Source organism: Podarcis muralis, chromosome 15 (assembly GCF_964188315.1).
Source record: "Podarcis muralis chromosome 15, rPodMur119.hap1.1, whole genome shotgun sequence".
NCBI lineage: Eukaryota > Metazoa > Chordata > Lepidosauria > Squamata > Lacertidae > Podarcis > Podarcis muralis.
The window spans coordinates 42454875-42476316 of record NC_135669.1 but is presented as its reverse complement, the minus strand read 5'-3'; the positions used below and the strand labels follow the sequence as shown (position 1 = coordinate 42476316).

The following is a 21442-nucleotide window of genomic DNA, read 5'->3' as shown; positions in this document are numbered from 1 at the left end:
AGGTGGGATTTATTTATTTTTTTAATTTTCTGGATTTTACGCCTTCACAGGGCAAGGCAGGAATGTTCTGTGGACTTCTGCAGGTCTTGAAAAATGTTTCATGACCTCATCTATGCAGATAGCAAGGTGAACAAGAAATAGGTGACCTGTTTACGGGGCTTTCATCCTGATTGTTGGCAGGGAGCTTAGATGACATTTTGTGAAGCAAAACGACTTCTTTTATTGCAAAATGTTCGGTTGTTAGGGTATGGTTGTGCCAAAGAGCTCCAGATCAAATTGTGCAGCCTGATTTTGCCGGTATGTGATGGGATCTCACTGGAAAAATTGCAACAGGCTGCAGAGTCACACCCTTAAATAAGAAAGCTATGTACAGAGATAGGTTCCTGAATGCGGGATCTGCAGAAATCTCTGTCCTCAGAAAGAGACGTCTTGGTTGACACCCAGATCGGTGCCAGCGTGACATTTTGCTCTGTCATTTAACGGGCGCAAAAAACCCACAGGCTGCCACGTTTTGCCCAACTTGAGAAATCGAGAGATGGCGCTAGGATTTTGAAAGACGGAATAAATCACCACGTCGAGAGGACTGAGTCATCCCCACGAACCCAGCAGCCTGGGTGAGCTGTTTGATGGCATTTCAAAGGAAGACTCCGTGTCCTTTTGTTTCGTAACCCATCTTCTGGGTTCAGTCTTCCAAATTAACTTTCCATCCTCGCATTTCGCAAGAATCGAGAAACTGTTTTGACTTTCTTCCTCTCCCCGCCCCTCTTATCCCCTTTCTTTACAGATGTCTTCCTTTCCTCTTTATTAAGAGCAAGATCTTCGGACTTCCATCGCATAATGTTTCAGTAACAGAAAGAGAAAACATGCTTGGTTTTTTTTTAGGGCAGATCCAAACGTACACATTTGATATATCCAGTCTACATATAAAGTACATTACTTCCCCCAAAGACTCTAGGGAACTGGAGTTTGTTAAGGGTGCCGGAATGAAATCTACAGTTCCCAGGAATATATGGGGGGGGGGGGAGTCCTGTGCTTTAAATGTGCAATGAATATGCTTTGACCATATAGTGCGGCTCTGCCCTTTATGATTGACAGATTCTCTGTCGCTATAATGACGGGGTCCTCGCTGTGGTGTCTGTGGGAACAAAGGCACCCTCACCGCCTCCTATTTTTTTAATTTAAAAGCAGGTTTGGAGGGTTTTTTAAGGGGTTGCCTGCTTTTTTTAATGGGGTGATGGACAGCCTGTTCTTCTGTGCTTTGGGGTGTCTTACAGAGGGATCTGAGCACAGTCAGGTTTATTTTTCTTCTTTTGGTCAGGGGCCGACAATAGTTTCTTAGATTTCCAGGTGTGCCCCCTGGGTCCAAAAAGAGTTAGGACTCCTGCTCTAATTAGTGGCGTGTGTGCATGGAGGGCGGGGGGAAGAGGATGTTTTAAACAGGAATGCTCATTTCTCTCTCATGTCTCAGTATTAATCTTTGCTAACTGTGAACACAATATAGCCATGAATGCCATAACAAAGATGCTTTTATAGGAAGTTTAAATATTTATATGCAGGGCTGTGCCAAATATTTCCCCTCGGCTGCTACTTCCCCTTCCTTGAATTAGCCACATGGGCAATCCTACCCAATCAGGGATCACATAGTGAACGTGATGACATCATGATGCTGCCTGTGTCTGACATGATGATGTCACTGGACATCAGTGAATAAGGTACTTGCCCAGGGGTGGCTAGTCTCCACCCTGAGGGGCTGATCCACCTGATCCATCCAGCCAGTGTGGTGTAGTGGTTAAGAGCGGTAGTCTCGTAATCTGGTGAACTGGGTTCGATTCCCCGCTCCTCCACATGCAGCTGCTGGGTGACCTTGGGCCAGTCACACTTCCTTGAAGTCTCTCAGCCCCACTCACCTCACAGAGTGTTTGTTGTGGGGGAGGAAGGGAAAGGAGAATGTTAGCCGCTTTGAGACTCCCTAGGGTAGTGATAAAGCGGGATATCAAATCCAAACTCTTCTTCTCCTTCACTCAAAGTTTTCTGGCCCCTCAAGATCCCACTGATATTGACAAGCTCTGGCAAAAAAAGAGAAGGTATTATTAAAATCATAGTCTGTCCTTCCTACCAGAGGAGCCCTGGATAATTTGTGTGTGTGTCTAGAGATTAGATTTCAAAGCTCTCCATGAAGAGTCCAGGGTGTGCGGCTGTTGCTGTATTTTGCAGAATTAATTAAGGAAGCTAATTATGCACCCTGGAGCCTGCCTTCCATATGTGGAACTCCAAATCCCAGCAGCCAGCATGGCCAATGGTGGGGGGTGATGGGAGTCGTAGTTGAGCCACAGCAGCGGGTGAGTGGGGAACCTGTGGTGCTCTAGAAGTTGCTGGACTACAACTCCCATCATCCCTTGGCCATGCTGGCTGGGGCTGATGGGAGGCGCAGTCCCAATGTCAAGGCTCAGTAATGAATGTAAAAAGTGGTGCATTGATCAGTGTGAGGGGAGAGCCGTCTCATCCCATTAGAAAGGACCATAAAGGTAAAGGTAAAGGTACCCCTGCCCATACGGGCCAGTCTTGACAGACTCTAGGGTTGTGCGCCCATCTCACTCTATAGGCCGGGGGCCAGCGCTGTCCGCAGACACTTCCGGGTCACGTGGCCAGCGTGACAAAGCTGCATCTGGCTTTTACCCACAGCGCCACCCGCGTCCCCAGAAAGGACCATACCAGTAGCCTATGTCTAAAACGCTGACCTGCGCGATCACAGGTGCTGCCTCCCACGCCCTTGCTCGGAATGTACTTTACGAAGCCAATGCAGAGAAAGGACTTTGGCACGTTTATAAAAGGTCTGTGCATCTGCGTTGTCCGTGTGAAGGATTGGGGCGTTCTCAGGAATGGTCCCCGGTCCAAAGCTTCCGACACACCCGAGACTCATTGTAATGTGAATACAGATTGCTGTGAAACGAAGCAAGCCTTTGTGTTGTTTCTCTTCGCTTCGTAGATGTTAACGCTTGCTAAAACACGAATTTAGAAAGCGCTGGTTTCAGAAACACACTTGGCCCCACACGCCATCAAGAAGAAACAGAAGGTTGTAGCTGTGTTGCCGGTGGGATTCGGTTGCAGGCCAAGATCACAAAGGGGGGCATAAACTGAAAGGCTTGAGAATAAATGAAAACTGGTGTTTTAACAGGAGGGTGGGAGGAACCGGTGGCTCTACAGGTGTATCTGAACTACAACTCCCATCATTCCTGTCCTTGGCCACGTTGGCTGGGACTGATGGGAGTCCAGCAGTATCTGGAGCCACCAGTGGCTAATCCAGTCCCTGATTTCACAGATGGAAAAAGGCTAGGAAGGAAAGCGAAGCTGCGAAGGAGGGTCAGGCATTGCAACAACGAATAAATAAAATTTTAAATGGGTTCAAAGTCTGGGGTGTGCGGAGGCGAAAGCTGAAGATGCCCAGGGGCGACAGAGGCCCAGCCGCCCCAGACCAAGGGTCAGTTGGGAGCCCAACAGGAAGTAGAGGGTATTATGTTGGCAACCCCTGGCAAAGAACTCTTCCCCCGGAAGTTCTTTCTAGCCTGATGTCCGCATTTCCACCATTAGCCCTGCTGAAGAGAACAAGGTGGATCTGTGTAGCCCAGCACTGTTTCCAAAGGGGGGCAGCCTTACAGCCTTGTCCCCTGATGCATCTCACAAAGGGTGCTGTGGCGGGGCTGGCCTTCCTCACAAAAGCAAGCTGTTGCGATGACACCTCAGCGGTCCTGGGTTCAGGGAACACCCTTAACGGGCAACCCTACAAAGGCTGGAACCGCTAAGGTAGGGCTGGGGGACGGTCTTCAGCCCCAGGGGCACAATCCCACCTGCGTCCCATTGGTGGGCGGGGCCAGAAGCAAAAGTGGGCAGGGCAAGGAATGCAAATTTTGCCTTTGCACAGTAGGCTAGTTTCCACCACCCTGCTTTCCTATCCTCCCACCCTGACGAGCAGGATCAGAGTTCAAGGATACATTTCCCGCCCAGCAAAAACATGAAAGGAAGGTGTGGAGCAGGGCCGGTCAGGGATGTGAGTTGCAGAGAGTTATGAGGACCAAATAGTGAGGGTCAGGGAACTGCATTTGAGCCCCAGGCCTGAGGCTCAGATAATGACCTATTCTGCAGGTTGGTGGTAAAGGAAAAGGGACCCCCTGACCATTAGGTCCAGTCGTGGCCGACTCTGGGGTTGCGGCGCTCATCTGCTTTATTGGCCGAGGGAGCCGGCGTACAACTTCCGGGTCATGTGGCCAGCATGACTGAGCTGCTTCTGGCAAACCAAAGCAGCACACAGAAACACCGTTTACCTTCCCGCCAGAGCGGTACCTATTTATCTACTTGCACTTTGACATGCTTTCGAACTGCTAGGTTGGCAGGAGCAGGGACCGAGCAACGGGAGCTCACCCTGTTGCAGGGATTCGAACCACCGACCTTCTGATCGGCATGCCCTAGGCTCTGTGGTTTAACCCACAGCGCCACCCACGTCCCTAGGTTGGTGGTAGGTGGAGCCAAAAGGGAAAGTGGATGGAGCAATGCATTTAATTTTGCCTTTCTGCAGGGAGCGAGCTAGTTTTCTACACCCACACCTCTCTCCATCCAGGCAAGCAAAGGCACGATCAGAGTTCAAGGACACATTCCCAGCCAGATGAAAACACTAAAGGAGGGTGTGAAACAGGCCCAGTAAGGAGTGCAGCTGGAGAAAGCGTACGGCCAGAGGAGAGTTCTGACGGCCAGACAAACAGGTTTTGAAGGCCACATGAACTCAAATGAACAAATACAATACAATAAAACCGTGACTGAAAGAAAGGCATAGAAGGAGCACTATTTTCTCATCACACCTTCTTAGGGATTTCACATTTTGTTTAATTGGCAGGGTTTTACAGGCTCGTTTCCCGACAGAAGTTACTGGCAGGGTTAAGCAGCACAAGCAACGGATCAACAGCCCCAGACGTCTGGCCTAGGAGACAAGGTGATCATTTCCCCCGAAGTCCTGTCACTCCACGAGAACCGTTCTAACTCGGCGCTTCTCCTCTTCCGCCCTCCCCTAGTAAACATGTACCATGCCATAGAGGAAAGTCCAGAAGAGGACATATGTGAAGAGACCCCCAATCAGCCCTCCGGTGAAAAGGGGCCTTCGGGATTTAAAGTACTTGCTCCACCGCCGCCCGGCTTTCAGCACCAGGAGGATGGAGAGGAGGGCGGAGGCCAGGAAGTAGAAGATGAAGCCATGAAGGCCGGTCAGGCCCAGGATCCCAGCGGTCGCTCCCGAGAGGGCAGAGACTGACGTCCGGCAGTAATCTAAAATGGCTGCGTTCCCTCGGACGGCAGCTTCACTGATGAACTGGGGGCCTTCCCGCTTGGCGATCACAGCATTGGCCATGGCTGCGATCCAGATCCGAGCGCCGCCGCTCACTTACTGCACTCCTGTGTAAAGAAGAGCAGGAAATATTGATTAGTCAGGAAACACCAGGCGGTACCATGCAGCAGTTTGGCTTCACCCCCAGAGGCACACTCCATTGTCTCTCAAGGCAGATGGATACTACTATTACATTCATACCACAAAACAGCTCTGTATAGGCAAGATTGCCCTTTCGCTCCCTGAATTAAAACAAAACCATATTGTCAGCTATGAGGTTCTGGCTGCAAATCACAAACCACTGGTTCATCATAACTGACTGAGAGTGCTTCTCATTCCTCTCCTAAACCTCCTAGGTTCTCTGCCCTCTTAGAAATGTAAGCACAAACGATAAGGGAAGGACATGTGCTTTGCCTGCAGAAGGTCCCAGGTTTAGTCCTCCTGTTAAAAGGATCAGGTAGCTGATGATGGGGAAGACCCATGGTTGAACTTCTGGAGAACCAATGCAAGACAGAATAAACAATAATGGCCTGATCAGGGGTGGGAGGACACATGACCTTCTAGACATTGTTGAACTACAATGCCCATAATTCATGGCCATGCTTGCTGCAGGGAGCTGGAGTCCAACAAAATCAGTACGTTTCCAAGCACAATTCCAAGTGTTGGTGCTAACCTTTAAAGCCCTAAGCGGCCTCAGCCCAGTAGACCTGAAAGAGCGTCTCCACCCCCATCATTCAGCCCGAACACTGAGGTCCAACTCCGAGGAGGGCCTTCTGGCGGTTCCCTCACTGCAAGATGTGAGGTTACAGGGAACCAGGCAAAGGGCCTTCTCGGTGGTGGCACCCGCCCTGTGGAGTGAGATATCTGACTTTTAGAAAACATCTGAAGGCAGCCCTGTTTAGGGAAGTTTTTAATGTTTGATTGTATTTTTTAATATTTTGCTGGAAGCTGCCAGAGTGGCTGGGGAAACCCAGCCAGATTGGCAGAGTATAAATAAGTTGTTGTTGCTGTTAGCACCAGGTTCCCAGTACCTGGACTGAACAGACAAATATGGCATGAGGTAGCTTTCCCTGTTCCTTTGGAAGGGGCTGTAGCTCAATGGCAGGTTCAACCCCTGCCAGGATGGCCAGAAAAGTCCCCTCTCTGAAACCCTAGAGGGCAGCCACCAGTAAGCCATAAACTGTAAGGCAGTTTATATAAGCCCTTTAATCAGAACCATGATGACTGGAAACTTGCTTTATTTGTCAGGGGAAAGGCTGCAGCTCAGGGACAGAGAACCTGCTTTGCAAAGCCTTCATATCCAGTAACTCCAAGCAAAGATGGGGAATGTTTCTCAGCCTGAAACCCTGGAGAGGCACAACTTTGTATAGTTCTACAACGTCCAAACAGTTGTGTGGGGAACTAGGCAGTGATCCTTCCACACATGCGGACAGCCTTGAAGCATAGACTGGATTCTGTCTCCCGCAAAGCATGATCATGATTGATTATTGCAAGCCAAACAACGCTGACGCCATCCCACAAGCCTCCTTCAGCACAACTCCATTTCGTCCCCCTCCACTGGAAGCCCGCCTCTGTCCCGCTCCGGGATGACGTCAGAGCCCCGGGTTATGGCGTCAGGGTCCTCTGCCATGATGTCTGAAATAAACGCCATGAGTGACCCATTCGGTTCCGAGAAAGAGGACCGCCGCCCCCTCCTCCCCGCGCACACCAAGAATCCTGCTTACCAGTTTTGGGTCGCCTTTTTCCCTTCTCTAATGCCGACCGAAAAAGTCTTTCCCTTCCAACCGGCTTTACCGGAAGTGGGTAGGCGCCGCCATCTTACAGCAGAAAGGATGCTGGGAGCACGGGTGACGTCACCTTCAGCGCGCCGCGGCGTGACTCCGCCCCGCTTCTCACATGAGCCCCACGGGACTTGGCCACCGGGATATTTTCGCGTGCCTTATTTGGAATTTCCGGGTTTGTTTGAAACTTCCGGCTTCTTTATGCCACACTTCCGGCGTCTTCACGCCCCATTTCCGGTAACGTCCGTCGAAATCCTTAAAGACGCCTTTGGATACCATAGATATGATACGAGCTAGAGCGACCGCTTCTTCGTAGACCGGATTTCCGGTCTGAATTTGGCGTGTAAGTTTCAGCGCTGAAAGCTGATTGGGTGGCCTTGTGCCAGTTACTATCCTACCTCACAAGGTTGTTGTGGAGAGTTGTTTGGAGCACTTTGTCGTGGGTTCATTTAAAAAAAAAACCCCAGACAGTTAAAATAACAGTCTAGTGAAAGGAACTGAGAGGAGTTGCGTGGTCAGGTGAGGAGAGCGAGGGAGCGGGCTGAGGGGAGTGGGCGTGGCCTCTTGGTAGGCGGAGAGACGCTGCCGGTAGCGGGGGCGTGGTCACGAGTAGCGGCAGTTGGGAGGGGCGTGGCCCGGACGCGGGAGGGCGTGGCCAAACGAGGTCGCGAGGGCAAGTATGTGCGCACGAAGAAGGGCGTGGCGACCGTTGGAGGAGAGGGGCGTGGTCTCCTGGTAGGCGAAGAGACGTTGCCGTGCGCGGGGGCGTGGCCACGAGTAGCGGCAGTTGGAAGGGGCGTGGCCCGGGCGCGGGAGGGGGCGTGTCCAAAGGAGGTCGCGAGGGCGAGTATGTGCGCGCGAAGAGGGGCGTGGCGACCGTTGGAGGGGCGTGGCGTGGCCCGGCCGCGGCGGAGGGGGCGTGGCCCATGGCGAGAGCGGCGCCGGGCAAGGGGGGTGTGCCGCCTCCGCCTCCGGCGCCGCGGCGGGCGCGTGAGCGACACGGGGCGGGGCGAGCGGGCGGCGAGGGCGTGGCCGTGGGCGTGTCCATCCCCCGAGGGGGCGTGTTCGTGTCCCGCCTGGGTCGGATCGGGCCGCTCTTCGCCTTTTGTTCCGTGGGAGGCGAGCGAGTGAGGCGCGGCGCCCGAGGCGGGGAGGCCAGGCCAGCGGGGGCCATGGCCTACATCCCCGGTCAGCCGGTCACGGCCGTGGTGGTGAGTGGGGGAGACGCCCTGCCCCCCCCCGGTGTGGGACCCCCCAAAACCCAGCCTTCCCCCCAGTTTTATTCTCCTCTTTGGGGCTGGGGGCGGGGAGTGGGAAAACCAAGGATTTGCTACAGTGATTAACGTTGCTCTTAATCGTTTTGTAAACCGCTTTGGGGCAAAAACAGCCACAAGCGGTATGCAATTCTAATGGAAGAACCGTTGGATTTAAATCCGGATTTAAAATAAAACCCATCTGCTCTGGATAGGAATAATGTGTTAATGCAGTAATAACAAACGTCACGCTCGTTGGTGGCGATTTGTTGCCCGCCCTTCACCCTGAGGGCCCAGGGCGGGTTGCAACGATTAAAACAGCGCTAAAAGGAGTTTAAAACAGCTCACAGTCAGTGCTTTTCTTCTAGGAAAAAAGGTTCCCGTACTGCGTACCCCCGAGTACCTCCAGGAAAAAAGCACTGCTCACCTTCACAAAAGTAGAGTGGGTTCTCAAAGCAGGCACGTCGAGTGTCAAAAGCTAAGGAAAATGGGTTTTGATGTATTAAAAGAAAAATGTAATAATTTATTAAATTGTTGATATATTAAAAACATACTATAATCTCCCTGAAATGCATAGTGGAAGACCTGTCTTTTTCATTCAGGAAAAAGAGGGTGAGGGGGGCATTTTAGCCCATCCCACCTCTTTTCTTCCCCGGCTTTTTAAAAAAATGCTGGGGATGGAAAATGGGCCTGAATGTGTGTGTAGAAAAATCAGCTATTTTGCTGCTCCTTTCCAACCCTAACTCTTCTTGCCTCCTTTAATTTGAATGGATGCATAGAATTGAATTGGAAGGGACCCGAGGGTCATCTAGTCCAACCCCTGCAGTGCAGGAATCTCCGCTAAACGCATCCATGGCAGATTGCCATCCAACCTCTGTTTAAAAACCTCCAAGGAAGGAGAGTCTGCCACCTCTCATGGGAGGTTTTTTCCACTGTTATTCTACTCTTTGGCTGCTCTCTTGGAAATGCTGCCAGAACATCTTAGTGGTTGCTTAATTTCAATGGGCTTGCTGATTACTGTTGGATATAACCCATTGTGCAAATATGTGTATGAACTTCGCATATACTTTGTGTATTCATAAAAATAGCAGTGAAGATTGTTTTTATTCCTAAAGCACTTTGACCTTTCCTATACAGTGGTGCCTCGCAAGACGAAATTAATTCGTTCCGCAAGTCTCTTCGTCTTGCGGTTTTTTCGTCTTGCGATGCACGGTTTCCCATAGGAATGCATTGAAAATCAATTAATGCGTTCCTAGGGAAACCGCCTTCAGACCAGGTCCGGGGACAGTCTGTCCCCGGACCTCTTCTGAAGGCTGGGGGGGGGGGACAAGGGCTTTTCTTCCCACCCCCAGCATTTTAAAAAACCCCGGGACAGCGGAGGACTTCTCCGCTCTCCGAGGCGATTTAAAAGCCCCTGGGAAGGCAGGCAGGGGGGACAAAGACTTTCGCCCCCCGCCCGCCTTCAGAAGGTGTTCCCGCCCCCGCCCCGCTTCGGAACAGCTTTCCGAAGTGGGGCGGCTGGGGCAGGTGTCCCCGCCCCCCCTCCCCACTTCGGAACAGCTTTCCAAAGTGGGGCGGCTGGGGCAGATGTCCCCGCCCCCCCTCCCCGCTTCGGAACAGCTTTCCGAAGTGGGGCGGCTGGGGCAGATGTCCCCGTCCCCCCTCCCCGCTTCGGAACAGCTTTCCGAAGTGGGGCGGCTGGGGCAGATGTCCCCGCCCCCCCTCCCCGCTTCGGAACAGCTTTCCGAAGTGGGGCGGCTGGGGCAGATGTCCCCGCCCCCCCTCCCCGCTTCGGAACAGCTTTCCGAAGTGGGGCGGCTGGGGCAGATGTCCCCGCCCCCCCTCCCCGCTTCGGAACAGCTTTCCGAAGTGGGGCGGCTGGGGCAGGTGTCCCCGCCCCCCCTCCCCGCTTCGGAACAGCTTTCCGAAGTGGGGCGGCTGGGGCAGGTGTCCCCGCCCCCCCTCCCCGCTTCGGAACAGCTTTCCGAAGTGGGGCGGCTGGGGCAGGTGTCCCCGCCCCCCCTCCCCGCTTCGGAACAGCTTTCCGAAGTGGGGCGGCTGGGGCAGATGTCCCCGCCCCCCCTCCCCGCTTCGGAACAGCTTTCCGAAGTGGGGCGGCTGGGGCAGGTGTCCCCGCCCCCCCTCCCCGCTTCGGAACAGCTTTCCGAAGTGGGGCGGCTGGGGCAGGTGTCCCCGCCCCCCCTCCCCGCTTCGGAACAGCTTTCCGAAGTGGGGCGGCTGGGGCAGATGTCCCCGCCCCCCCTCCCCGCTTCGGAACAGCTTTCCGAAGTGGGGCGGCTGGGGCAGATGTCCCCGCCCCCCCTCCCCGCTTCGGAACAGCTTTCCGAAGTGGGGCGGCTGGGGCAGATGTCCCCGCCCCCCCTCCCCGCTTCGGAACAGCTTTCCGAAGTGGGGCGGCTGGGGCAGATGTCCCCGCCCCCCCTCCCCGCTTCGGAACAGCTTTCCGAAGTGGGGCGGCTGGGGCAGGTGTCCCCGCCCCCCCTCCCCGCTTCGGAACAGCTTTCCGAAGTGGGGCGGCTGGGGCAGGTGTCCCCGCCCCCCCCTCCCCGCTTCGGAACAGCTTTCCGAAGTGGGGCGGCTGGGGCAGGTGTCCCCGCCCCCCCTCCCCGCTTCGGAACAGCTTTCCGAAGTGGGGCGGCTGGGGCAGATGTCCCCGCCCCCCCTCCCCGCTTCGGAACAGCTTTCCGAAGTGGGGCGGCTGGGGCAGGTGTCCCCGCCCCCCCTCCCCGCTTCGGAACAGCTTTCCGAAGTGGGGCGGCTGGGGCAGGTGTCCCCGCCCCCCCTCCCCGCTTCGGAACAGCTTTCCGAAGTGGGGCGGCTGGGGCAGATGTCCCCGCCCCCCCTCCCCGCTTCGGAACAGCTTTCCGAAGTGGGGCGGCTGGGGCAGGTGTCCCCGCCCCCCCTCCCCGCTTCGGAACAGCTTTCCGAAGTGGGGCGGCTGGGGCAGGTGTCCCCGCCCCCCCTCCCCGCTTCGGAACAGCTTTCCGAAGTGGGGCGGCTGGGGCAGATGTCCCCGCCCCCCCTCCCCGCTTCGGAACAGCTTTCCGAAGTGGGGCGGCTGGGGCAGGTGTCCCCGCCCTCCCTCCCCGCTTCGGAACAGCTTTCCGAAGTGGGGCGGCTGGGGCAGGTGTCCCCGCCCTCCCTCCCCGCTTCGGAACAGCTTTCCGAAGTGGGGCGGCTGGGGCAGGTGTCCCCACCCCCCCCCTTCGGAACAGCGTTTTAAAATGCTGGGGGTCGGGAGCGAAGCGCTGCCGACCCCCAGCATTTTAAAATCTCCCCGTGTCCCGGGAAGATTTTAAAATGCTGGGGGTCGGGCTGCCGACCCCCAGCATTTTAAAACCTTCCCGGGACACGGGGAGATTTTAAAATGCAGGGGGTCGGCAGCGCTTCGCTCCCGACCCCCAGCATTTTAAAACCTCCCCGGGACACGGGGAGATTTTAAAATGCTGGGGGTCGGCAGCGCTTCGCTCCCGACCCCCAGCATTTTAAAACCTCCCCGGGACAGAGACTTCTCTGCTGTCCCTTGGAGATTTTAAAATGCTGGGGGTCGGCAGCGAACGCTTCGCTCCCGCCCGCCAGCATTTTAAGATCGCCCCCGGCAGGCGGGGGGAAGGCAGGCGGGGGGGAGCAAAGACTTTTGCCCCCCGCCGGCCTTCAGAAGAGGTCCTCTTCTGAAGGCCGGCTGTGGGCGAAAGTCTTTGCTCCCGACCGCCAGCATTTCCCTATGGGCTTTCGTCTTGCGTTGCAAGCCCATAGGGAAATTCGTCTTGCGAAGCGCCTCCAAAACAGAAAACCCTTTCGTCTTGCGGGTTTTCCGTCTTGCGAGGCATTCGTCTTGCGGGGTACCACTGTAATTGAATCTCAGATAGACGTTTACAAGGCACTGCACTTGAGAGTTTCCAAGACACTCTCCCTGCTTACAGTTTTATCTATGCGAGACAAAAAGGGACCATAGAAAGGGCCGTGGAAAGGCAAGCAAATTGAGGCACTGATTCCGGCCTAATAGGAATCCTTGCAATGACCTGGTGGGACGGTCACTGTGGGCGACATTTCTGGGCAAGGAAGAGGTGCCAAACGTTCTCTACTTCTGCTTTATTAGGAGGCTGCCCACAATTCTGTAGTCTCTTGAGGGATGTTTCCCTCTCTTGCTCTCTCCCCTTATTCCATTACCTCACTTACTTCCTTTGTTCTTATCTCCCCTCCTTTCCCTTCCAGATGCTGCTGAACTGCCGTCTCCCATCATCCCTGACCGTTGGCCATGCTGGCCATTGGGAACTGCAGTTCTGCAACATCTGGCTGGCCCCAAAAGCCTGTTAAGTCTCCTGCATCCAGGGGTCTTCCTCCAGCTGCTGAGCAGGGGTCTGGACTCCCAATCTCAAACCCTGCTGCATTCTTCCAACACTACCAGTTGATCAGACCCCCACAATCTCAGAAGTGTTCCGGCTAAAAGTTCCAGAAGCCGTGTGTGTGTGTGGCTCTTGCATTCCATGGATGTACTCCTGGGTAAATTCCTCTCTTGCCCTGCCTGATCAGGGTCTTAAATCTCTCTCCCTCGTTTTGTGTCTCTCTTCTACTTCCAACCTTGCCCCACAATTGCAAATCTTTATGCTTTATCCTTACCTGGTTCCGCCTGCCCCACCCTCCAAACCTTGCCCTCCCTCTGGCCGCCAGTTTCCCCTAGATTAGATCTGTTTGATTCCATCTGATCGGTTCAGTCTCCTTTGGGAGTGGTTGGTGATTCATGGCTGGTTGAGCAAATAGCTGGGAGGAGTGAAAAATGCTCTTTTTGTGGTCAGGGCACTGAATAAGCATAATGTGTATGCGTATGTTTTGTTGCTGACTGGTACAGGAAGAGAGAGAACCCTCAGGGCAGCCTGGCCCATAACCTACTCCCTCCACCATACAGAGCAAACCGTAGTCTGTGTCTGATCACAAGAGTAACACCCTCTCCTTAGCCTAAGGTCTGGGGTGTTTGATGAGTATACCTTGACAGGAATCCTGGGAAAAGACATGGATGAGTCAATAATGGCTTGTCTAGCCTGAGTGCTTACAAGTCCAGTGGTGATTTTTTAAAAAAACAAAATGGTGAATGGCACAGACTGGTAGAGTATGGGTGTGGTGGGGAAAGTTTGGCCCTGGAAATCCCATTTCCCAAAGAGTGAGGCAGCTGTGAAGTTCAGGGAACGGCTTTTAAATGCGAACAAAGCAGAAAACTTTGTGGACCCTTCTTCCCTAACCTGGTGCCCTCTGGAGGTTTTGGAGTATCGCTCCCAACAGCCCCTAGTCTAGAACTTCTGGAGGGAAACAGCTTGGAGAAGTCCGTAGTAGGCATGTGGTGTATCTCCTGATCATGTGGAACAGAACAGTGGAAGGAAGGGTTTGAAAAGATGAGATTTGCTGAAAACTGGCACTTGTTCATTGCATTTATGTCCCCCCTTTCCTCAGGGCAATGTAGGTGAAATGGGGTGCACAATGGCCCCGTGTGGTCGATTAAGATGAGAACGCGAGAGGACTCGCCCAAGGTCACCCAGTGAATGGAGATTGCAACCCAAGCCTTGTTGGTCTGACATTTTGCACTGCTACACCCCACTGAGCTCACAGAGAGCGAGCGCATTAGTCATGCATCATAAGAATTTGGGGTGTGGATGGGATACCAGTGGCGAAAGCACTGGAAAGAGCCTTTCTGATTGCTTTTCTAACAGGCCGTGAATGCTGTCTGAAAGTGCTAAAGATGGAGGGAGCGTGGCATTATCTTATCTCATGGTATGAAGCAATCCAGAAATAACAGTCATAAGAGGCGGGGTGAGGCTTGTTCCCAGACGTCAAGTGCAATTCTACCCAGATTTACTTGGAAGTCTGTGTCATTTGGTTTAGTGAGGCTTCACCCCTCCAAGTAAGGATGCATAGTAAGCATTGCAGCCGAAAGCTCAGCATTGGTCCAGGTCTGTGTGTTTTTGCACCCCCTTCCCCTAAACATCTGGGTTTCTCTGTCCCCTACAAGGTAGTCCTCCAGATGTTATTGGGCTCCAGGCATGCCTGACCATTGGATGAAGGGTTTTGGAGTCCGACAACGCTACTCTTTTCTACAATTCCCCTCTCTACTCCAGGAATCAACTCTTTATCGTCAGGGGCAGGGAACGCGCGGCTCTCCAGATGTTGCCAGATAAGAACTTCCTTGGTGTTTGGGGGCGCCACAGCTAGCCACTCCTGCCATAACGGATCTGGGATTCTTTCGCTCTGAGGGTAGCAAAGCTGTGACCCTTTAGGGAGTGTGGTATCGACTTCTCTCAGCCAGCATGACCAGGGGGTCAGGAATGACGGGCAGGACAGCCCAATGCCATCAGGAGCGGCTCAAGTTCAGCTACCCCTGCTCAGCTCTGTGATCGTGGGAGAGAAACACTGACGGTTTTCATTTTAAAACTGAAATTGACTGTTCCCTTCAGGCAGGAGAGTGAGCCCACTTGGCTTTAGACCTGTCCAATAGAAATGCCAAGTGATGGTGCCGTTTCATCCCCTCTAACCTTTTGTCCATCTCACGAGGCAGCGAGCCACTTAGCGCTATCTCTGGAGTCACTGCTGCCATTCTGCCTTGTTTGGCTGTCTTCCCTTTGGTCTCTCTCGCCTTTTATCTCTCTCTTTCTGAAAGTGCTTTTCTCTTTCCCCCCTCAATGAGCTCATAACCCCCGTCTCCAATAAAAGGGTGCTTGTTTACACGGGTGAAATCCGATGCTTCCCCTCATTTCAGAACTGGCCGTTCTTGACCCCCGAGGAAATGATCTTGGATAGAAAGAATGGGAGCAAGGCACGCTCTGGGAAGATGGGGGCTTTTTGTTTCCAAAAATCCCTGCGGCCCAAGCCTTGGCAGATTACCCTAATCTTTACCCTAAACTACTGCCCTTCCCTAAAAGTATTTCCCTTTTCTCGTGGTCTATTTTTCCTTTCAACCCTCTTTTCCCAAATTTCTCCCCTGCCATCCCCTGTGTTAGAGCATTTGGTCCAATCCAGCAGGGCTCTTCTGAGCTGTCTATGTCTCCTCCTTTCTGCTCCCTCTGTGACACAAGGGCAGGTCAACCAATCACTGCTGAGGGCTCCTCTGCCCCCACCAAATCCCACGCTGGGCTCAGACGAAGCTGCTTTGGTTTAGAAAAACGCATAGCTGGCTCAGTTGCTCTTTGTAGTTAAGGATGGGATAGAGAGAAAAATTCTTCTGCTTTTTTTGGGGGGGGCAGATGGGAAGCAGGGCTTTGTGAAGAGCAGATGGTGGTTTTGTGCAAGGTGTTGTGTCTGGCAGTACAACAGCAAAGGCCTTTATGCTGTGACACACAACCTCCTATTGAGACACCCACCCACCCCTTTTGCAGTTTCAGAACCCTTTCCCCTTTCTGAACCAAGCAGGATGTGACCCATGGTGTCATCGCATGCTTGCCATATGTCTCTTTTTAAAATAAAGGCCTTGTTGGCTCCAGATTCCTGAACAAGAGCACCTCTTTGTCATGTTATCAAGCGTCTCACAAGAGCCAGAATAGATGAATCCCAAGCCGCAGGGGTGTACGAGGGCCTGCGAAGAGTCCTCGCGTTTCACACGACTCACCTTTCCCTTCTCTTTCAGCAAAGGGTCGAAATCCACAAGCTCCGCCAGGGGGAAAACCTGATCCTGGGCTTCAGCATTGGAGGCGGCATTGACCAGGACCCCACGCAGAATCCCTTCTCGGAGGACAAGACTGACAAGGTCAGTATCTCGAAGGCCTTAAAAGGCCCCAAGGCCTGGGCTGGGCTGGTTTCGCGTGGGTCTGGCCTTGGTGTGATTTGGGCTGCCTGGCTCCAGAGTTTGGCTGGATCCTGACTGGGTCCAAAAAAATGCCTCTGTTGCTGTTGCTCAAATCCGCTCTGAAAAGATCACTCTTGGTCTGGAGCCAGGCTGATCATGCAGGGAGCCTTTTTGAGGGGGTGGCAATTTCTACAGGCTGTAGAGAAGACTCTGGCAGTGTAACAGGAGACTTCCGGGCATGCCAACTCTTGTCTGTTTGATTGGCTTTCTTTGGAGTAGACTGGTCAAGATCCACTCACCTGGCCCGTTCTTGAGAAAGAAGACATCTCCCCAGGCAACCAGACAGGAAAGGGCTGGGGGAACCTTCGTCTTCCCCACTTGTGATGTGGAAGAAGGAAATGGCAATTGCTCCTTTTTCTTTTATGCCACAAGTGTAGCTGGGTATGTGTAGACAACAGATGGACTATTTCACTGTGGACTAGCAACTTGCAGGGCTGTTTGGGCTTGTGCAATCAAAATACTCAGTTGACGGAGCTTACAAAAGCCCTGGTACAGGGATGGCCAAGTGGCTCTGAGGACGAACGAGCAGGGAGGGCATAGGATTTGGCCCTGGCTTTTATAAACTAGATCTCTCTGTAGCGTTTGCTTACTCCTGTGCAGGCCCGTCTGGAGGGTGGCTGCCTGGAGTTGCTTAGCAGAGATTCCACTGGATGAAGCCTTCCTCTCTTCACAGAGGTGCCTCCCAGAAGCAGTAAGCCAAAGGGATCTTTCTCAGACACCCCTACTTCTGGGCAACCTTCTGAGAGCCAGTTTCTGCATTCAGTCAAGCACCCCTCTCTACCCTCCATCCAGACAGTCGAGAGGCAGGATCAGAGTTCAAGGGCACATTTTCACCCAGGAAAAAGCCCGCAAGGAGCTGGTGAGGGTTGTGGCCTGGGGAAGAGTCCTGAGGGCCTGATCAAGAAGTATGGAGGGCTGCATCTGGCTCCTGAAGGTTTCCCACCAGTGAACAAAGTCATCTAGAGCCGATCGTGCAAGTGGATCAGGGCCTTGTTACAAAATGAGCCCGGAACTACCTCCCCACCTCCAGTTCTCATTTCATTTGCATGTCCAGTGGGGGACCTCCGTGGTGGTATCTTTATGTAGTCCGTCTTTTTCTCCTCTCAGGGCATTTATGTGACCAGAGTGACGGAAGGTGGCCCCGCCGAAGTGGCCGGCCTCCAGGTCGGAGACAAGATCATGCAGGTAAATCCCAGACTGGTTTAAGAAGCAGCGGGGGGGGGGGCGTCCCAGATTTCTTCCACTGCCAGGCTTTCCCATTTAAAGTGTGGGAGGTTAGGCTGAGAGGTCGTGACTGGCGCAGTGTGCTTCATGGATGAGTGGGGATTTGAACCCTGATCTCTCAGGTTCAGGCCTAACACCCTAACTGCTACACCACGCTAGTGACTCTTCTGAGTGGTCTGTTTTTATGGACTCAAATTAAAGCTTTAATCGCTACATCCTGTGAATTAAGTTGCTGAAGACCTTCCTTAAGAGGCAAAACAAAAACACAGAAAGCTGCCTTATATATACTGAGTATATATCTAGCTCATTAATGTCTACACGGACTGGTAGCAGCTCTCCAGGGCTTCAGGCAGGGGGATTCACTGTCATTCCTGGAGACACTAGGGATTAAACATGGGACCTTCTGCATACAAAGCAGATGCTCAAACACTGAGCTGCTGTTTTATTATTTATTTAATTTATATCCCCCTCTTCCTCACAAAGGAACCCCTAGAAACAAAACCAAGACTCCAGTCCTCATGTTTCTTAATTAAGGGGTGATTTAAATAGGAAGCTGTCATATGCTGATCATTTCCCCATCTACTGGCTCTCCAGAGTTTCAGACATTTCCTCGCTCTATACCTGGAGATGAGCGATTGGACCTGTGACCTTCTAGATGCAAAACAGATGCTCTACCACTCAGCTACAGCTCTTCCCCTGAATTTAGGGCTGTACGGGTTAGAAAAAAGTTGAAGGAGACACATTAAAGGAGTAATGTTTAAAACTAGAACCCGTGAGGTTATTGGACCAGGATCCAGAAAGCTCATTGCTGGATCTTGGACCAGTCACTCATAGCCTTACATGCCCTGCTGGGCTGTTGCAATGATAAATGGCAGTGCAAGAATCTTGTACACTACAGTGGTGCCTCGCAAGACGAAATTAATCCGTTCCGCGAGTCTCTTCGTCTTGCGGTTTTTTCATCTTGCAAAGCACGGCTATTAGCGGCTTAGCGGCTATTAACGGCTTAGCGGCTTTAAGAAAAAGGAAACAAACTCACAAGAACTCGCAAGCTTGCGAAGCAAGCCCATACGGAAATTCCGTCTTGCGGAACGACTCAAAAAACGGAAAACCCTTTCGTCTAGCGAGTTTTTCGTCTTGCGAGGCATTCGTCTTGCGGGGCACCACTGTACTTTGAGCTGCTCTCAGGAGGGATGGGATGCCAGTGTAATAAAGAGCGGCATGGGGAATTCTAGCCTGATATTAACATCCACACTCACACCATGAAGCTCATTAGAAATCAGGTTGAGGGAAGCCGCAGAGTAAGATTAAAGTATTCTGTTCACTGCCACAAAGAATGTGGTGCTGGCCTCTTGCTTGGTTTTAGAAGTGTTTTCACCCAGATTTGTTGAGGTCTGTGGGTGATGGTTGTGGTGGTGAAACAGAACTTCCGTGTGCAGGCAGAGGCCACCCCTGGATGTGGGATGTTAGGAACTGGCTCCCAGCTTCTGACTGCCAACACCCCTCGGTTGGCTGTCCTGCTGCTCCTAGTATGCTTTGAATTGGTGGTGGGCCTTTCCTCAAGCAACGCTGCAAATGTATTGCAGGTGAACGGCTGGGATATGACGATGGTGACCCACGACCAAGCCCGGAAGAGGCTGACCAAGAGGAACGAGGAAGTGGTCCGCCTCCTGGTGACCAGGCACTCCCTACAGAAAGCTGTGCGGGAGTCCATGATGTCCTAACCGTGCCATTGAGTTTGGGGGGGGGGGGTGGATAATCTCAAATGGGGTGGGCAGGATGCTGATCAGGGACCACAGCCAGCTGGGCTTGGAAGACTGCTGCACAACCCCCCTCCCCCCACTGAAGAAAATCCCTTCCACAAAGGAGGTGGTATCTTTGTTGAGAGACTTGCCCCCCTCTCGGTTGTACTAAAATGACACCAGTGCAGTAGCAGTTTGGCCTGGCAAGCTCAGCAGCTATGGGTGGGCGTGGGGATCCTGTATTCCCTGCCTCCCCAGGTGTTGCTGGACTGATCCTTCAGCTGAGGCTGCTGGGAGTTGGAGTCTAGCAACATTTGGAGGGCCCCTGGTTCCCCACTCCAGTCCAGCAGGGGTCAAAGTGAGGTGCTCCCTTGGGTGGCGACATTGATACCAGCTGTGCAGGGAAATGTTTTGGCTTAAGGACCGACCCTTGTATATAACCTGCCCTGCCCTTCTCTTGCACAAATGGACAGCATCCAGCTTCTCCTGGTGAATTTCTCTTCCTAATGCTGGCTGAGTTCCAAGCCTAGAGAGCCTTCATCATACAGCCAGGGGGAAGGAGTGGGGTAGGATATGGGGGTTGGGCGGGACAGGGGACAGTTTTACAAGCTCCAATACCTTAGCTCCTTTAGAGTGCCCTCTAACATAAAATGTGTCCCAGGAAACTCTTTGTGGCTTAAACACCAAAGGCTCTTAAAAGTTGTCATTTTGCAGAAAGCCCACATTTCAATTTTTATAGCAAAGGCATTCTTGTAAATAACCTTGTTCCCTCTGTGTGTGTCCTCAATTCTAATTCTAAGGCTTAGGATAGCAAAAACAGCCCACAGGAGAGAGTCTAAGCCTACTCTTGACACTTGGGATGCACAGATTAAGATGAAACCTTCTGTTGTGCCAAAGCGCCGTGTGCGAGTCCCCTTTCAACCTGTACGTGGCAGATTAGTGGCACCCTGGACTGGAAGTGCTGAACTGTAAAATGATAAATAACTCTAGCATAAAAGGCCTTTATTGCTATTTTAATCAGGGGTGGCTCACCTGTGGCCCCCTGGATTTCACTGGACTCCAGCTCCCATCATCCCTGACTCTTGGCAATGCTGGCTGAAGGCAGCTGGGAGTTCAGCCCCTCTGGGTGCCCGTGGGGGGGGGGCACCTGTCTTGTAACTGGAAACCTCTCCGATTCTCTTCCGCGTTTATCTCGGTTGAGGTCAGAGAGCCTGTTGCGTTCCAATGCCCATCAGCCCTGCTCCAAGGGACTGGGGTCATAAGAGCTGGGGGTCCCCCAAAAGGCCTGGAAGGTCACAGGTCCCCCACGGTCACGCTAGGTCTTTTTCTGGGACAGAAGCCTTAAATCATGCTTTGGGAGGGCTATCGCTCCCCCAGAATTGTCTTCCCATACCTGCTTGAGGGAATAGCTGCATTTGTGAAGTTTGTCCAAAGGGCAAGCGGTCTGGATCTTTTAGAGGGCTGAAGGCATCTCCCTGCCACACTCTTCCAGTGGTTTATCCTAGTACACCCATTTTGATTGATCTTGTATACGGCCTTTCTGGAATTTGCTTCCAATCACAGTTTTTGTATTAAATGTAACGGTCCACATTACTTTTTTTTTTTTAATCCACTGTAAATAAGCCCTTCTCTCTCCCTCCCCCGCAAAGTTTGTACCTCTAACTTATTTCAGTATATTACTGCTATTCCACTTTTGTGCTGATTTTACTTCAGTGATGTTAACCTTCAAGCTGAAAAGAAGTTGCCAGTCTTGTCAAATACCACTAGATGCCTCTTAAATCACTGCATTTTGTACTTTGATGATGCCAAGGTAGTTTAGGGACTACCTCTCTTTTGGCAGACTTCCGTGAGGAAGCCTTGGTGGGGTGGGGTGGGGCTTGCATGTTCAACTGTTTCGTTTTTTTGTAAGGGAGGGGAGCAAGCAACTGTACAGCTCTGCTGCGTCTCATTTTACACAATAAAAGGAAGCTGGATTTTCTGTCTGGAATGTATTTCTGTCACTGCTTTCGTTGACGTGTTAAGCGTTGGAGGACAAGAGCCAACTATGAAGAAGTGGTTCCACAAGCGTTGCTTTGTTCTCACTGCAGGAGAATGGGAAGGCATTTAAGTTGGGTGCCCTCCAACTCTTAACAGCCACAGGCAGCATGGCCAATGATTTCCTTCCACCCCTGATTTAGGCAACCACAGTGAACATGAGAAGGGCCTGCTGGAGGGGGCCACTGGCCCAT

The 21442-nt window shown here is 52.7% G+C and overlaps 2 protein-coding genes across 3 annotated transcripts; one reads left to right on the top strand and one right to left on the bottom strand.

The window, feature by feature from the left end:
• Positions 1 to 4836: 4836 nt before the first annotated feature.
• Positions 4837 to 7250, bottom strand: EMC6 (ER membrane protein complex subunit 6). Its single transcript, XM_028708620.2, has 2 exons — positions 7093 to 7250; positions 4837 to 5436 (listed from the first exon to the last, which is right to left on the bottom strand). The coding sequence occupies exon 2, from the start codon at positions 5390 to 5392 to the stop codon at positions 5057 to 5059; it is 336 nt and encodes a 111-aa protein (XP_028564453.1). The 5' UTR covers positions 5393 to 5436; positions 7093 to 7250; the 3' UTR covers positions 4837 to 5056.
• An 896-nt stretch (positions 7251 to 8146) lies between these two features.
• On the top strand, positions 8147 to 21192 carry TAX1BP3 (Tax1 binding protein 3). Of its 2 annotated transcripts, none has more exons than XM_028708618.2 (4): positions 8147 to 8360; positions 16033 to 16152; positions 17359 to 17436; positions 18070 to 18222. In XM_028708618.2, exons 1-4 carry the CDS (start codon positions 8322 to 8324, stop codon positions 18205 to 18207), a joined length of 375 nt encoding a protein of 124 aa, XP_028564451.2. In that variant the 5' UTR covers positions 8147 to 8321; the 3' UTR covers positions 18208 to 18222. The 2 variants fall into 2 exon arrangements, with proteins under 2 accessions (XP_028564451.2, XP_028564452.1); XM_028708619.2 differs by lacking the exon at positions 18070 to 18222 and adding an exon at positions 19059 to 21192 and having other exon boundaries at positions 8184 to 8360.
• The last annotated feature ends 250 nt before the right edge of the window (positions 21193 to 21442 follow it).